This window comes from Trifolium pratense, linkage group LG6 (genome assembly GCF_020283565.1).
Source record: "Trifolium pratense cultivar HEN17-A07 linkage group LG6, ARS_RC_1.1, whole genome shotgun sequence".
Classification (NCBI taxonomy): domain Eukaryota; kingdom Viridiplantae; phylum Streptophyta; class Magnoliopsida; order Fabales; family Fabaceae; genus Trifolium; species Trifolium pratense.
The window spans coordinates 36,910,712-36,928,785 of NC_060064.1; the positions used below are offsets into that span (position 1 = coordinate 36,910,712).

Sequence of the window (18,074 nt, forward strand, 5' to 3'; positions counted from 1 at the left end):
TCTTTTAACGAAAAAAATGTTGAGAAGATTAACTATGCAAATAAAATGTGACGCAAAAAAAATAAATAAATAAAATTGCACCGTACGTGAAGGCTAAGTCAGAGAACAATGTGAAGCTTGTAGAAGAACTAGGCCTCAAGAGTGTATATACTACTATTCTTCTGCTGTTCATTACAACAATTCAAACTTACAAACATTCATACTGCATAATTCTTCAATGAATATTGGTTATTCAGAATCGTTGAAGTAAATCCAAACCGGGTCTCTTTATCGCATATTGTTCTGCTTAGATGCAAACAAAATTAAAATAAAACTATTCTAAACTTGTTCAGAAAGGAATTTACTATCTTTTTCAAAAGAGATTCTTCTTCCTTTATCGTTTTTCAATAGAGATTTCTCTACAGAGCATTAACCGAAAACAAGTCCACGCCAATGCCATGGTATTTTAGTTTATTAACATAATTAAAATGAATTTCAGTTGAAGATCTTAATCATGTTATAACTTCACAAAAAATATAAATTAAAAACAAAAACGCGCGTTTCAGATGTAATTGCAGCAAAAGAGTATTCAATATTCATTCATCAATAAGATCCAATTCCAAATACTAGTAACACAGAACTAATCGATTCATTTCAATTCAATCAGATCTAAAGACTAATCTGATCAAAGATTCAAAAGAATCGAATCAAGAGCATAATAGAAATACAACAAAATCAACAAACATTTACAACTAAATCAAGCTAGGTCAATCAGAAACCCTAAATTGAACCCTAAAATCAACCACCGAAACCGTAAAGAGTCCTTCCCTGCCTCTTCAAAGCATAAACAACATCCATAGCGGTAACGGTTTTCCTCCTAGCGTGCTCAGTGTAGGTAACAGCATCACGAATCACGTTCTCGAGAAAGATCTTGAGAACACCACGAGTTTCTTCATAGATGAGACCACTGATTCTCTTGACACCACCTCTTCTAGCTAAACGACGAATTGCAGGCTTAGTTATGCCTTGGATGTTATCACGAAGAACTTCCTGTGTCTCTTTGCCCCTCCCTTTCCCAAACCCTTACCTCCCTTTCCACGACCAGACATTTTTGTTGCAGTGAAGAAAATGGATTTTTCTTATAATTATGAAATGTGATTATGAAATTTTGAAGAAGATTGATTTGCGAATATGATGAATTGTAATTCCCGGGTCGGGTTTATATAGGAAGTTTTGAAGAAGTTTGCCAGTGGGAGGAGTAACTTTAACCGTTGATTATAATTTAATCGACGGATGACAATCACGATCCGTGTCGTCTCGTTTGGGATTCATTTGTTTCGTTTTTTCTTTATGAGCAGTGCTAGTTAATCCACGGGGATGAAATTTTCGTTGCACTAAGTATTATTCTTTTTCTTTTTCATTTTTTTTATAGGAAAGAAAAGATTACCTAAATTACCTAAATAGTCTTGCAAAATACTATACTTCATCAAATTCATTAATTATTTCAAAAATTATCCAATTTTTTTTTATTTAGGGTCTTGATAACGAGTGTCCCGATACTCTTTAGCATTCCATTTAAGAAAATCATTTATTCAAAAAGTAAAATATTTCAATTCTCAATACGTTGACTTCACATATTTCCATAAAAAACTCACCAAAACTTATTATTTAAGGTGCTTAAAAAGTGTCTCGGGGATACTTGATAGCATTTTCCTTTTGTTTATATTATGTTATTGGTCTAGTGATCAACACATACTCAAATAAACACATACACGGGGGGAGGAGGCATCTACCTCATCCCGATCACAAGTAGTGGTTCACCAAGATGGGGTACTTTTTTTTCCCTTCCGAAAATTATTAAATGTATAGGGGGGACCATCCATTTGTTGTGTTGCACGGGAATACGGTGAACTGAGTTTGAACGCAAGTTTCCATGTAAAATATCGACACATTCAAACAATAGAATTTACATTGAAGAAATTGAATTGTCCCTTTAAAATTATGTTACCTCGAACAATAGAATTTACATTGAAGAAATTGAATTGTCCCTTTAAAAGTATGTTACCTAAAAAATTTACATTATTCAAACACTCAAAATTCTAAGAGTGTGCTCTGATAAAGTAATTGAAGATTCTAGAAAAATAAATTTCATAAAATTGTTAATGCAGTTTATCATCTCCGAAGAATTGAACACCGAAAAATAAATAGCATTATGCTCCAATCAAATACTCCCTTCGGTCCTTTTTATACAAAATAACTCATCTTTTAAGTTCATTAAATATTTTATGTATCTAATCTATATTATAAACTAAATATATAAGTTATTCAACAAATCTAAAAAGTGAATCGTTTCTTATAAAAATCACATATCATTCTAACTATACAAATTCAACACAGCTCTAGGTAATTTTTGCCAGGTGTCAATCTCACAACCTCCCTCATCAAATCATTGCTGGACAAAATGATAAAAAGTTTACTTCTTATGGCCAATGTTTTGAATCGTTTTTCCCTCCTCTTCTGTTCTGTGATTTTAGGCCAAATACATTGAGTCCAACACAATCCAGCCTAGCAAAGCCCAGTCCTTGAAAGAAGAAAAGCTTCACGCCAAACAAAAAAATAGAGAAGCAAGAATCTTCCTTGAGCTGTACCTTTCACGTATTGCAGATTTTACAGGCTAGAATCCAAAAACATCAATTAGGTTGGAATCAATTTCAAATTTCAAATTTTCCCTCTCTCCAAAAACCTCAATTAGGTTGGAATCAATTTCAAATTTTCCCTCTCTTCAATATCATAACTCACTTATTGATAAGGTAAATGAATTAGGGCCACCTAAAGGGAAGGCGTCCCGAAAGTGTTATGTTTAAGCATATATCTTATGTTTATAATGTTAGGACAAATTTTGTATTATATTTTGCTCATAATATAGTTGTATTATGTTAATTGACATTTATCTAACTATTTTATTAAAGTAAATTATAAATAATGTTAGGACGAATTTTGTATTATATTTTGCTTATAATATAGTTGTATTATGTTAATTCACATTTATCAAACTATTTTCTGGATGATACTCTTAAGTTATTGTTTGTTTGTTGATTTAGGTTTTAACTATAACAATAATTATATTATTATGTCTTTTTTATATGGTTGTATTATATTAACAACCAATTGTCTAAGTGTTGTATTTAATCAGATAATACAATCGTCCTCGCCCGTGCACCGATTCCTAACTAGTAACACTAATATTTTAGAGTTAAATTAAATGAGACCCCAACCAATGGGACATAATTCATCATCACCTCCAAGTCAGCATATACCAATTTGAAGTTACAAAATATAGCTTCTGCACATCAAGATTATGTGTTTTCTTCATACAATGACAATACTTTATTAAGTTTGTATAAAGGGTTGCAGAGAAAGTTGGACTCACAATGCCATACAAAGTCTTTTACGTGAGATTAGTGCCCCACGGACAATTAGCAACACCTTATGGCCTAAATAATACACCCAACAATTTCAAAGCAAGGGTTAGAAGTTAGAACCAAAATATATAGAAACATACACAACACAAGCCTACAAAGAAAATACACAAAATAATGGTAGTAACTAGTAGTAAGTAAACCATAGAACAACACCATCAATACACCCAAATCCAATTACCTTGGCAGGCACTCTACAGCTAGAAACAGAACCTTGGCAGATTCCTTATCCAAATGAGATTGGATAGGTAGATAGATTCCTCTTGTTGGAATTCATTTTCTTATTGCACTCTCACTAGACCTTAATCTGACCATAATCATTTATTAGTTAGTTTGACAAAAAATGGTACAATTAGACATCCTCCTTCTTTCAAAATTCTCAAAATGAAAACTGCAAAAGAGTAGCAGTTGAGGTTTTGAAAACTCTTGTGGTATGTCCTCTGTTAGTTCTTTCTTGAAAGCTTAAATTTCTTAAGTTTCTTTTGAAAATTAATGCGTTTAGTAATATTCATACTAGAAGGATTAAAGCTAAACTAGCATTGATGTTTTGAATCATCAAATCACTCTTTTAATGGCTATTCTATGGATACTGAGGAGTAATTCATAATCATTATCAGCAATGGTATCATTAACTCTTAATGGCTATTCATCATACTGTGAATTGCAAAAAGAACTTCCTTATGATGAAACTTTCTGGAATTTCTGAACTAAGTCTTACTCCTACTTAGGCATCTATCATTTAAAATAAGGGAATTCCTTTTAAGAGTGTCTTATTTGCTTTTTGTTTGAAATTTGTCCCAATAACAGCTTCCATTTCCTTCTCTGTATTTCGTAGTAAGAGCATTGGAGTTCATGTTTTCCCGGCTTTCCTGTCTCTTTGCGCCATTTTAATCACTTCATCTCCAAGACGGCGCAATGTGTATTCAAAAACCAAAGTTAATTGTGTTTAATTTGGGATAGAAAAATTGCTTCCTTCTACCAATTGGCTGATAGTATTAGACATAAATCTAAGTCAATGATTAACTTAAGAGTGTATGATACTATTGGCTATTGCTGATAATGATGTTGATATTGGCAAGTTGGCAACCATGTCCTAAACTACTATTCTTCTGATTATCTGATATTCATTCTTGTGAGAATGTCATTACAACGGAAGAGGGTTGTCTCCACTCTCCACTCTCCACTCTCCGGTGTACTTTTCACCGGATACCCTCAAGTGTGCTCATCAAATCAATAATTCAATTTTTTAATAATTAATATTGTAAGTGGTGAAAATAATAAAGGGTTGAGTTTCACTGAACAAAATTTTCATTACAACAATGCAAATTTAGATGATATTGAATTTCCTATAGTTTTTCTTGAGGACAGTACTAATAACTTTCATACATTCATACTATTGCATAATTCTTCAATTGAGTATTTGTTATTTAGATTTGTTGAAGTAAAATCCAAACCGGGTTTCTTTATCCCCAAATTGTTTTGCTGAGATGCAATCATAAAATAAAAGTAAAACTATTCTAAACTTGTTCTAAAAGGAATTTCCTATCTTTTTCAAAAGAGATTCTTCTTCCTTTATCGTTTTTCATTAGATAATTAAAACTAAATTTAAGTTGAAAATCTTAATCATGTTATAACTTGACAGAAAACTATAAATTAAAAACAAAAACGCGCGTTTCAGATGTAATTGCAGCAAAAGAGTATTCAATATTCATTCATCAATAAGATCCAATTCCAAATACTAGAAACACAGAACTAATCGATTCATTTCAATTCAATCAGATCTAAAGACTAATCTAATCAATGATTCAAAAGAATCCAAACAAGAACACAATAGAAATACACCGAAATTAAACAACATCTACAACTAAATCAAGCTAGTTCAATCAGAAACCCTAAATTGAACCCTAAAATCAACCACCGAAACCGTAAAGAGTCCTTCCCTGCCTCTTTAAAGCATAAACGACATCCATGGCAGTAACGGTTTTCCTCCTAGCGTGCTCAGTGTAGGTAACAGCATCACGAATCACGTTCTCGAGAAAGATCTTGAGAACACCACGAGTTTCTTCATAGATCAAACCACTGATTCTCTTGACACCACCTCTTCTGGCTAAACGACGAATTGCAGGTTTTGTTATGCCCTGGATGTTATCACGAAGAACCTTCCTGTGTCTCTTTGCACCTCCCTTTCCCAATCCCTTACCTCCTTTTCCGCGACCTGACATTTTTATTGCAGTGAAGAAAATGGATTTTTCTTATAATTATGAACTTTGAAGATTAGAAGAAGATTGGTTTTGGAATGAATGAAAATTCCTTTCCTCAGATTGGCTTATATATGAGAGTTGAAGATTATTTCGAGTGGGAAGAGCGGTTTTGGCCGTTGATTAGAATTTAATCGACGGATGAAGATATCGATCCGCATCTTTCCGTTTGGTTTGTGAGCAACCGTTGGTGTTATGCGATGGACGGTTTTGATGCTATTATGCTCGATTAGCTTCTTTGTTGCGGATCGATAACGTGGCAGTGTTTATAAAACTTATCGCTGAATGACTTGAAAGGGAACGTGGTGTCATAATATAATTTGTATTTTTTTTGTTACAATATAATTTGTATTCAATTTCTATTTTATTTTTGGTACAAATTTTCTCTTTTATTTTACTTTCATACTATGAATGAAATAAGTTCATGTAACATTGGGTTTTGGCAATTTAAATTGTACGGAAACTAGGTTTTTGTCATCATTTTTTTGATTTGCATGCTAAAGAAGCGATCAAGAATGTTAAGGTTTCTCAATGTCTGTGAGGAACTGGTTTAGTGCCGTTATGGAGGTGAAATTGATCTAAATCGTTGAGTGTGAACGAAACCCAGCAGCTTATTGAATTACAAGGTCTGTTCCATGGTTTTTTTCTTCACAACAATAAACACGATCAGTGGCGCTGGATTCCGAATTCGAATGGATTGTTCACAGTTAAATCATGTTACACGAATTTATTAGACCTGCGGCAGGTCGAGCTTCAAGATGCTCAGGTGCTCGAGGTCATTTAGCGCCTATGGAAGTTGGATGTTCTTCGAAAGTAAATGTTTTCGATTGGAGGTTATTATTAAGCAGATTACCAACAAGAGCAGCTCTTCATCGCTGAGGTAATTTGACTAATCATCACGAATTATCTTGCATCTTTTGTTTTCAACAAGCTGAAGACGAAAAATATCTTTTCTTTTCATGTCCTTTTTGTGAGGGAGTATGGAACAAAGTTTTATCTTGGTTAGGGACATCTTTACAAACCGGAGTCGAATGTAGAGATCATTTCATTTTATTTGGTGGTTTGTTCAAAGTGAAAGACAAAGGTCGTGTCCGGTACTTAGTATGGTTGACAACCACTTGTAATATTTGAAATCTTCGCAATAAAGTAATCTTTAAGGGCAATATGCCGGATGCTTCATCATTATTGAAGACAATCAAACTTCATTTTTTGTTGTGGTTCATTAGTCGGTATGGACGTAGGGCTTGTACTCATTTACCTTTTTGGTGTTTAAATCCAATGTCTTTTATTCTAAACACTTAGTTTAGTGCTCTTTGTTGTAAGAGTTTGAGTACTTCTTATATTCTCTTATAATAAATTTTTGCTTATAAAAAAAAATTCATGTAACAAAAAAGAATTATTTCTCAATTCAAAAACAAGTAATACGTGGACAAACTACTATTGTGAAATTCTGTACCAAAAAAAGACTATTTAAGTTGTACCAAAAAAATACTAGTGTTGTTTCAAAAAAAAATACTAGTGTGAAATTAATTAAAAATAAACATGTTTAACTAGTTTGTATTACATGAATTAGTAATTTGTATTACGTGAATTATTTAGAGCAATTCCACAACAATTGCATAAATTATAAATTATTTAAGAATGTTTAAATAGATCTGAACTATTAAAACAATAAGAGCCCGTTTGGATTGGTTTATTTTTGAGTTTATGCGAAATAATTTATGTAAATAAATAAGTTTTTATATATTATTATAAAGCTTTTCAAGGTAGTCTATAAAATACAAGTTTTGTCGGTGAAAACTTATAAAGTAATATAAAATTCTATTTATTTGCATAAATTAAGTTATATCCTTTATATATTAAAACAAAATACATCCTAGCAAGAATTAAGTTATGTTCACCATATGAAGCGCATGAATTATATCCGCTATAATGAAGTAAGGAACAACTCACAATGAACTAGATAAGTCATAAATCGTCACAATGATTTTAGACAAACCGTGTGTTTTATAAAGAAGTTTTACGTGCCTAAAGTAGAAGAAATTCGAAATTCGTCAACCTGAAACTGTGTTTGCCCGCCATTAGGCGGGAGGCAGATTATTATTTTCTATAATTATGTTTTGAAACGTCTCCTGGCATTGCAGAACGCATGGTGCCGAAACCAAAACGCGTGACAAGTTGGAAGTTCAAGCGAAGGGACCGACGAGAACTAAAACACACAACTTCATTAAACGGCGAGGTTAAGATAGAACTCTCATACTTGGTAAATGTCCTTGTTGCATACAAGTATCTTAAGCATTTCAAACTTAAGTATCTTAAGCATTATTTTCAACAAATAATGTACATACATAATTCATCAGATATAATGGCCTTCAAACTTAAAAAAAAAACTCGTGTGATCACAACCATTTAGGCACTATGTTTAGAAAGAGAAAAAAATATAGAAAGAGAAAGAGATTATTTTTTTTGATGTATGTGTGACTAAAAATTGTGTTAAGATTATGATCATATAAGTATTTTTCTCAGATATAAGCAATAGAGTTTAATTGATATGCACCGACGGTGTAAAATAGTTTTGCACAATCATCCAATAAACAACCATTATTTTGCTATGTCATATCAAGAAAGTGGGGTGGAAGGGGTGATGTGGCGGAAAACATGGTTGGTATTGGTTGACAGTGTAAAATTATTTTACACCGTCGGTGCATATCAATTAAATTCTAAGCAATAACACAAGTTGTGTCTTGCAATCTAAAATAAAAGAAAAATTCACTAAGTTGTCATTTTCTATCTTAAAAAAACCATCTTGTCATATTTAATAATATTATTTTTAATATACCCTTTAACTAATTCTGATTGAAAATTTTCAATAACTATTTTATTCCCAATTATCTAAACCTACTAAATATCTCCATAGGACTGAACCCGATCTTATCAGGAGCTATCCTGTGTAGACAACCCAACTGCAGTGAGCACTTTGTACATAGAGAAGCATACTTCAGCAAAAACATAAGAACAATAACAGGAACATAAGGAATGTGTACTATCAATATAAATGAAAGACGGGTAAGGATTGTGGAAATATTCCTTTTTTTCTTTTATGAATCAAAGTAAACTATAATTCAGGTCTATAACAGACCATAATTCACAATGCTGAAGAGTACATCTATGAAGACAAGAAAAAGACCATGACAAAATAAAGGGGGCAAGGGTAAATGGGACAATATTTCACATATACAATCCTTCTGGCACCCCTTCTTTCTTCTTAAACATAACTTTATCTTTTGCTTTCTTAAAGTCAGGATGTGTCACCTGAAAAAAGAGACAAACAATTGCCAGTAAGGAGTCAAAATTTCATTCAAATATAATAATCAACAAGTTACAAAGTAATAGAAAAATTGCCAATAAACTAACACAAGACCTCGACCTGTAAATTAGGAATACTTCAAAATAGAATACAATGTCAATTAGGTCAAAATCATATACTCGAGTAAGGATTATCATACTCGCAAGTGGAAGAAAACTTGAGAAAATAATGTGTTAGATCTAGACCCTTAAAATATAAAAGGAGAGAATTTTGTGATTTAAAATAAATGGAGAAAAGTTACTTTAAGGGTTGAGATTGAAGACTTGAAAGATTTTTTTTGAGAGGATCCTTTGCCGCTCAAGTAATGCAAAGCGAAGGATATAAATGTCAGAACCCCCAGGTCATTAATAATCAAAGATTTTATTAATGACCAATAACAATGTCAGAAAACACCACACAAAATAAAACCAAACAAAAGAGTGGGTAACAGATCATAGGAAAGACATTTATGAGAAGTATTTGCAGTACTTGCATGAAAACTAAAATGAGAACATCTGAAACACAGTCTGTAAGCACGAAAAAAATGGGTTGAAAGGCAAACAGATACCAAGCTTGGGCAGAACTATGCCAGCAAGCAGTGGGTTGTACCTTAAGGGGGTTGCATCGAAACAAAAAAGGAAAATGGGGCTTCACATGAAGCATACAAACAGTACAAGGGTTTTTGAAGTACTTATTCTATTCTGATGAAAAAAGGGAGGAATCTTGAAATAACCCAAAACAAACTGCACAACCCAGGAAAAAGCGGCGTGGCATGGGCTTTCAGCCCTAGTTCACAGTTTGGCTGTGATTTTCTGTGCAATCGTAGGTGCAACATCTGTAACATCCTGTAATGGAAGTTATAACTTTTATGTGACGGCCGCAGGTTGGGACACTACAACAGCAGAGCTATTAATAACTCTTAAATTTTTTGGGTTGGACCTAACTCAGCCCTACAAAACCGGCTTGTAGGTTGAAGGGTTTGGTATTATTATTATTATACACTTAAGATAAACCAATCTGTGCTATATTTCATTATTTTAGCTTAATATATGAATTTGGGCCATAAAATGAGCTCCTCACATATCAGTACTACTAACTTGATAACTCCAAATAACAACAAATATTTCCAGAGAATCAGTGTTTTGGCAAAAATAGTACAAAAGATATAGAAGTAACTTCTAACCTTCATTCGGCGTTCTCGTAAAGCAAGTAAGCCAGCTTCGGTACATATTGCTTTTATATCAGCTCCAGAGAACTCATCCTTAGTCATAACAAATTCTTCTAAATTGACATCATCAGCTAATGTCATCCTTGATGTGTGTATCTAAATTTCAAAAGAACGAGAGCTGTTAATCATACAAAATAAGCAGAATTTGTATATAAAATATCGTAATACTAGTATCAATTAAAGCAGAAACCAGTGTGTTTTTTTCACACAGTAGGCATGCCTACCTGGAAAATACGTCTCCTTGTTTTGATATCAGGGAGAGGAAATTCAATCTTCCTGTCTATTCGACCAGGTCGCAGCAAAGCTGGATCGAGGCTTTCAATTTTGTTGGTTGCGAGAATAACTTTTACATCTCCTCTAGAATCAAAACCATCTAACTGGTTTAGCAACTCCAACATTGTCCTTTGAATTTCACGCTCTCCACCTGAGTGAGCATCATACCTGCATGATGGTGTACACGAAAAGTATAATATAAGACATGACCTAAATGAACCATTCCTCTACTAATCCCACACCCCCTCTGCCCAAAGTAAAAATACCACATTCAATAAAGGGTAAATTCTTACAGCCCAGTGACTCCTAAAGTTGATAGTTGATACCCAAAGTAAACATACCTTTTTGTTCCAACAGCATCAATTTCATCAATGAAGACAATAGAAGGAGAAAGATCATCGGCAACTCGGAAAAGTTCTCTCACAAGTTTTGGACCATCTCCCAAGTATTTTTGTATCAATTCACTACCGACAACACGTAAGAATGTTGCTGATGTTGAGTTGGCCACGGCCTGACAGCAAATAAAGCTTTGTATTTAGACCAAACCGATAGTGCAGAGTATAATATATGAAATAAAATACAATACTGATAACTAGATGTTACAATTAGACATGGGTCAATTAATGCATACCATCACTGCACATATGTCAAAGCAAACTTCTGGGAAAGATCATGCACTATACAACAATCATATAACAGGCAAAAACTAACCCCCTATTTGGTCACATGCTATTTCAAAATGCAGAATGTTTTAACTTGGTTTAGAGTTAATTAAATGGTATTAATAAACAGTTTAATGAGAATACATATGCGAAATAAGCACTGCCAAAACATGCGGGATCCGCCAAAAAGAGGACAAAAACCACTTTGTAACATGCATCTCCAACAACAATATAACATTAGCCACAATTAACTTTGCCAGCATCAAAACCAATATTAAAGAATTTAAAACTAGGTAAACTTGATACAAAGACACACATGAAAAAAGAATTTCACACTCCAAGTCATTCGTTTAAACAGAAAAATGAATTGTTAAAGATTAAAATTCTATTCAAACAGCCCTGTGATAAAAACACAAAAATACACACCTTTGCAAGCAATGTCTTCCCGGTTCCAGGTTCTCCATATAAAATGACTCCCTTTGGAGGCTTGATACCAATATCTTCGTACAGTTCAGGATGTGTCAAGGGAAGCTCGACTGCTTCTTTGATTTCCTGTATTTGGGCATCTAAACCACCAATGTCAGCATATGATTCTAAAGGAGCCTTCTCGACCTTCATGACAGAGACCATTGGATCAACATCATCTTGAAGAAGCCCAACAACAGAAAGAACCTGGTAAAGAGCCATGCATTATAAACATAATTATTCCTTCTTGCATGACACCATAATAAAAACATGTGATCTCAAATCACAATTTTGACTAACCTAGTCTCAACTCAAACAATTAACATTGCATTGTTCAAAACATTTAAAACCCAATGAAATGTGTATAATTTAGAGCCTTTTAATACCAAACAAAAGTATCATTTAAAGATTGATTTATATAAACTTTCATATTGGTATTTGTATTTAACTAATAACCTTCACCCTGCTGAGAAAATATTTCAACCGTGACGGGGTAGTATCATGACAATTAAGAGATGTACAGCCATTGATAATGAGAAACATCTAAAATTTCTCCTTAAATGCTATTGAAAATCCTAAATGAGATAGTACATCAATCATGCAGATATTGATTATATTAACTATGATGATATACCACATAACATCCAGAAATTCATTTCTCCAAGCTATCAATCCAGAACTAGCTTATCTTTATCTCACTTAAGATATTGATTATATGTACCAAAAAAAAAAAGATATTGATTATATTAACCATTAACCATGAACAAGAGACATGTCTAAAAAGTCTGAACTATCATCAGAAAAAAGCACACACATTTTTAAAATCCCTATAACCCCTCACAAAGAGAATAGTGTACTCATTAACAATTTTATACAATGTTGTTGGCATAACAAAAAATAGTTAAATGTGTTATATTTTCATAATACAATAGAGTTAAAATTGAAAACTAGTGTACGTCATGACTCTCGAGTTGACTAACACAATTATGTTATGTTCAAAATAACTTACAATCAAAATTTTATTCAAAAAACACCAATATAGTGTGCCACAAGTAGTAGATACTAGATACTTGAGCCCTTAAACATTTGGTCTTTGGGTTCACAATACCCGGCCGGTGCCTATGGAAAAACATTTGTTGGGAGAGGTCAACCCTTTAAATAGATCTCAGTTACCTCAAGGGATTAGTCTGCGCAATTGTGCGCGGAGGGACTATTCAGAAGGAAAAAAAACTGTTTTCCCCTAAAAAACAACCAAAACCAAACATACATACAGACAATTCTTGTATCCTAAAGGTTTCCTAATCAAAGTTCCAACTATATGTTTTCTCACTTGACCTAGGGTATAAAAAAAATTCAATTTATAGTACTATCTCCTAAACCCTAAACCTAAAATTAATCACAAGCTTCAACAATATATTCAAATAAAACCCTAAGAATCATATAATTATCATAATAATCAAAACCATACCTTATTATGCATCAAAATAGCGCATCCAGGTTCCAACTGATCCTTATCAACAAAAGAAGAAATCCCAACATAATATTCAGGACCAACAGAACTCGAAACAATAGCATGATTCTCATCAATCATCTCTTCAAGATTTCCAACACTCATAGGAGAACCTCTAAGATCATCAACCTTAGATCTATCCTCTTCAGCTTTCTCTTCCTGAGGTTTAAGCCGTTCCTGATTCGCTACAAACTCTTCTTCCATCAACAAATAATCTTTGATTCGTTCAAGTTTCAATAGCCTCAGTTTACACTTCGATAACGGAGTTACCGTCGGTAACCGGGACGCCGCCTCTGAACCTTTTTGTTTTCGCTGTTTACGACCTACGCGTGCTGGTGGTGCGGCTGGTTCGAACTTCTTGTCTTTTTTGTCGCTTCCGTCTGGTTTCCGATCGCCCGGTTGCCGGTTCAAACCGCCTGGTGTTCCTTGACCCATGGTTTTTTTCTCTCTTTTCTTTCTGAAAATCAAAGCGAGTGTTTGTTGATTATCAAAAAAAAAAAGCGAGTGTTTGTTGAAGTGTGTTGAAGAGTGAGTGAGAAAGATGAATTTATAATGTGGTTTCTACTTGGCTTTATGAACAAGTTAAATTAAATTAAAAATATCGACGAAAGATATGTTTTTTTTTTTTTGGTTGGGTACTAAAAAGATATGTTTTTTATTTAAGCTACTTTTTATAATTGGGCCTATCGACTGATATTGCTATTCACACCCTTTGTTTATTGCTTGTTGTGATAAATGGAAGTCAGACTAAGAAATTATTACATGAGGCACATTAAATTAAACCCTTCAATTTTATTTTTTTTACTAAAATAAAAGATATTCATTCATTCAAATTGGGTACTCCCTCCGTCCCAAAATATATGAGAAAATTGGTCAACAAAAATTGATGTATTTAGTCCAAATTCTTAACCAAATACATCAACTTTCTTTGACCAATTTTCTCTTATAATTTGGGACGGAGGGAGTACATCAGATTCAAGTACAAATTCAATACCGCTAAAAACGAAAAGGATGAATATACGAACAAACTCACAACACCCAAGTTAATAGCATAAAACGGCATACTCATGCATACAAATAATGTGATAAAATCAAAGTAACCAGAATACCTATGCCTCCGGATCTGCAACGTTGACGAACTTAATCACCTTGTGAATCAGTAGTTGACCAAGGTTGATCCGCCAATTCAATCAAACAAACACCGCAACAAGACGGGAAAGTAAACACCGCAAAAAGACGGGATGACGAAATCACAAAAAAACACAAAAAGAAAATTTTAATATATGTGGAGACCACTTATTTAGATTAAAGCAAATAAAAAAATATGCAAAGGGGTGATTTTGGGTTGAAAAAGACCCAAAATCACCCCCTTTTTTGATGAAATGAGATGAAGAAAACTTAGAAAGAATTAGGGTCGGTTATGCTGGTATCCTTCAATTTTTTTCTTTCATAGAAAATTTGTCTTTGTATTTAATTTTTTTTAAGAAATAGAGAATGAAAAAATATTATTAATAATGGTAATACTAGTAATAACTATTTTACTATTTATTGAATGAGATTTAAACTTCCTTCATTAAATTACAAAGTTCACAAGTCCTTGTCCTAAAATTTTGAAATCACTCTCTATATTACGATCAAAAAGATATGTTCTGAACTTTGAAATGTATCTCCAATTCAGTGCCTTTCAAAAATCAAAATGTAACGTTTAAAATATACCAAACATTTCTATACTGGCTTTTTCTCTTAGGAGTAGGCATGGTAATGGGGCGGGGCGGGGACGAGTTTTGCTCTCCCCAAACCCAAACCCATAAGGTTCGGGTTTCCTCAAACTCATCCTAAATTCGAGCGGGATTAAAAATGATAACCTCAAACTCATACCCAACGGGGATCGGGTATCCCCATCGGGTTTCGGGTATCCCCATTACGCCTCTTTTTACATGAATTTAGATTATATTTTAGTATTTTTTATTAAAAAAAAAGTTAAATGTCCAAAATTATTTTCTCTCAACAATATTTTTTTAAATAAAGAAAAAAAAATAGAGAAAATGGTTTGTTTAATACTCAAATTAAAATAAAAAAATAAATATATGAACGTAATTTAAGAGATTGTTTAAGCGTTTCTAATTTAAAAGAGGTGAAATCTAATGTTTAGTATAAGCGGGGCGGGTTCGGGGTGGGTATCAATGTACCCATTACCCGCCCCAAACTCATCTTTTGAAATCGGGGAAAACCCAAACCCAAACCCAAACCCAGTCAACTCGGGTTTTCCCCGTCAAAGCGGATATGGTTTGGGTGGGTACCCGCGGTTATGGGTTTAATTGCGATGCCTACTTAGGAGTATGATCTTTGACCCTGTCATCTCATGATTTTTCATGCTTATTACATTGTTATAGTTTGTGTAAGGGTAAATTGTGTTTATTCGCACTAGGCAATTGCCTTATATAGAGGTTTACAACATGGTCACTGTACCGGGCCATGGACCAGGGTGTGATTTGTTAAGGCCCAATACGAAAAAGCCCAATGGGAGCATCTAAAGGAGAAGCATGAAAACAACCATGAAAAACACATGATAAGCATGATCCACCATGACTTGGAGAAGAAGGAAGAAACTTGGAGAAGAAGGAAGAAGCTTGGAGAAGAAGGAAAATAAACCACCCACTACCCATGACTTCCTCTCCAAGCATGGCAGTTACTTAAGAAACAAGGGGAGATTTTTTGCCTATAAATAGGGTCTGTTTCAAGAGAAGAAGGGGATGATTTTTTTTACTGATTCTACAGAGGCTCTCATTCTGAGAAACCACCATACTTTCATTCTTGTAAAGACACAATTCTTTCAATCTTGTAAAGAGAAAATATTTTTCCTTTAATCATACTTGTATCCATTATCAATCTTGAATAATACAAACCCCCTATGTTTTTTACCAGAACATTTTGGCGCCCACCGTGGGACTGCGGTAAAATCATTTGATCCCAGCCTATCACAGCAACTAGACGAAAAATCAAACATCTCCACATGGCTGGAGAACATGGAAACAACTCAGATTGCGGTCATCAAGGCTGAAAGGGCAGATGAGAAAGAAGCAGACGTTACAACTTGACATCTCTTTTGGATATATCTCTATGTTCTTATTATTATTATTATTATTATTATTATTATTATTATTATTATAGTTTTGATCCGGAGGATTTTGTTTGGCTCCACTCATCAATAAAGAAAGAAGCGTGTATACAGAGAATCGCATCGCGTCCTCGTCTTTGCATCGCCATGCATCTGTTCTCACACCATCCAAGAACCGCCACGCCGCCACTAACACACTGTTTTCTTTACGGCAACTCTGCTCTCAGTCCAGGTCGTGTTTTGTTCCAAAACTATGCAGCACCGACGTTGTGCATCACTGAGAGAGAAGGCTTTATTCATATGTTTTCGTTGCTGTCGCTGTTGGCCAAGCTCCAGGCGGAAACAATGAAGTCGCCATCGCCGCCGTTATATTTGTTAAGAAATCGCCTCCGACGTCAGTTGTGGAGAAATTGTCATCGCTGCGGTCGGTTATGGAGGAATCGCCATCTCACCGTCGGTCGTTCTGTTCGCCTCGATCAGGTGTTAACGTTCTTTTCTTTTAACCTACTATTTAATCATATAGTTTTCACTAGTTCTATTTTAACAAACATGCTATTTCTACATGTGTATATATTGTCGGTTTCAACATGATTGAATTATAGTTGATGAATCATGTTTTATTTTCATCGAGTAAAAGAGAAGAGAATCAGTACTTATATCTTTCAAGTTTGATTACTAAGAGTGTCGCCCTTGTTTGTTATCACTGTCAAAATCACTTTTGAGTCATTCATATATAATTTGGTAAACACACACAAGAACACCTTTATTTGCTTTCATTTATTTGAAAATGAGATTTATACTACAAACATATGATTAAACAATTAATAAAATCGATGATAAGTTGATAATGAATTAGATAGCAAGGTAAAATTTGGCAAGGATAGTCAGTCACCTTTGAACAACGTTTGTTTCTGAGAATGTAAAGAGAAAGTAGTGTATTTTGGCTTTAGAATATATTTTACTGCTATAAGTAAAGTCAGCACATATTCTATGTTTTTGGTGACGGTGGAACGTAGTTAAATTCTAACAATATCTCTTGGTCCTTGTTTATTGATGGAAGTTACTTTCTTGCAAGTATTACTTTGTTTCTACTTGCAAATAATGTTCTCATCATGATAAATAGTATTAGTGGCAGTCCTAGTCTAGGCGTTTGCCGGATCTTGCTATTTATGCATCTATCGAATTTGTAATATTGCTCCACAAGTAACATCCTTATTACATATTATTTTGGAGATCCTTGTTGCTTGCTTCATGCACATGTTTATGTTTAATCTATCGTTTCCTTTATGCACAAGATGTCCTTGTTACTAAAGAGCTGCTGTAGATGAGAAGATCAATGCATAAGTGTAACGACATGGCTTTCATTAAGTCCCTGACACACACAATCAGGAAGGACACCTACATAGGAGATCATAAAACACAACCAACCGATCATGGATATCATTCGGCGAGATAGAAGTCGCCAACTAATATTTCAGGTTGAAGCATATTCCGCAATGACTACCGCAAAGGAACTCAGTCTCACCACGCCAAAACATAATTTTTTTTCTTACTAGGCGAGGAGCGCCGCAACAAACCACCCATGGCGGTATCATTTTTGTTTGTTTTATGTTTCATATATTATTATTGTTGAACCTTTAATGTATCAAAGCTTATTTGCAGCAATCATGATTAAGTTGCGGGCTCTGAACCGTAATGAAGCCAGCCGGCTCTAGACCAATAAAGACTAACCAGTGATGGAATAAAGATCAACTCA

The 18,074-nt window shown here is 33.9% G+C and overlaps 2 protein-coding genes and 1 pseudogene across 2 annotated transcripts; all 3 read right to left on the reverse strand.

Moving 5' to 3' along the window:
- Positions 1-551: 551 nt before the first annotated feature.
- On the reverse strand, positions 552-5,768 carry LOC123888284 (annotated as a pseudogene).
- On the reverse strand, positions 5,143-5,773 carry LOC123888283 (histone H4). The gene has a single exon (XM_045937281.1). The coding sequence runs from the start codon at positions 5,678-5,680 to the stop codon at positions 5,369-5,371; it is 312 nt and encodes a 103-aa protein (XP_045793237.1). The 5' UTR covers positions 5,681-5,773; the 3' UTR covers positions 5,143-5,368.
- Positions 5,774-8,789: 3,016 nt separating this feature from the next.
- LOC123889675 (26S proteasome regulatory subunit 4 homolog A-like) lies at positions 8,790-13,829 on the reverse strand. Its single transcript, XM_045939113.1, has 6 exons — positions 13,159-13,829; positions 11,652-11,897; positions 10,905-11,074; positions 10,515-10,731; positions 10,246-10,386; positions 8,790-9,028 (listed from the first exon to the last, which is right to left on the reverse strand). The coding sequence occupies exons 1-6, from the start codon at positions 13,633-13,635 to the stop codon at positions 8,945-8,947; spliced, it is 1,335 nt and encodes a 444-aa protein (XP_045795069.1). The 5' UTR covers positions 13,636-13,829; the 3' UTR covers positions 8,790-8,944.
- Positions 13,830-18,074: the final 4,245 nt, after the last annotated feature.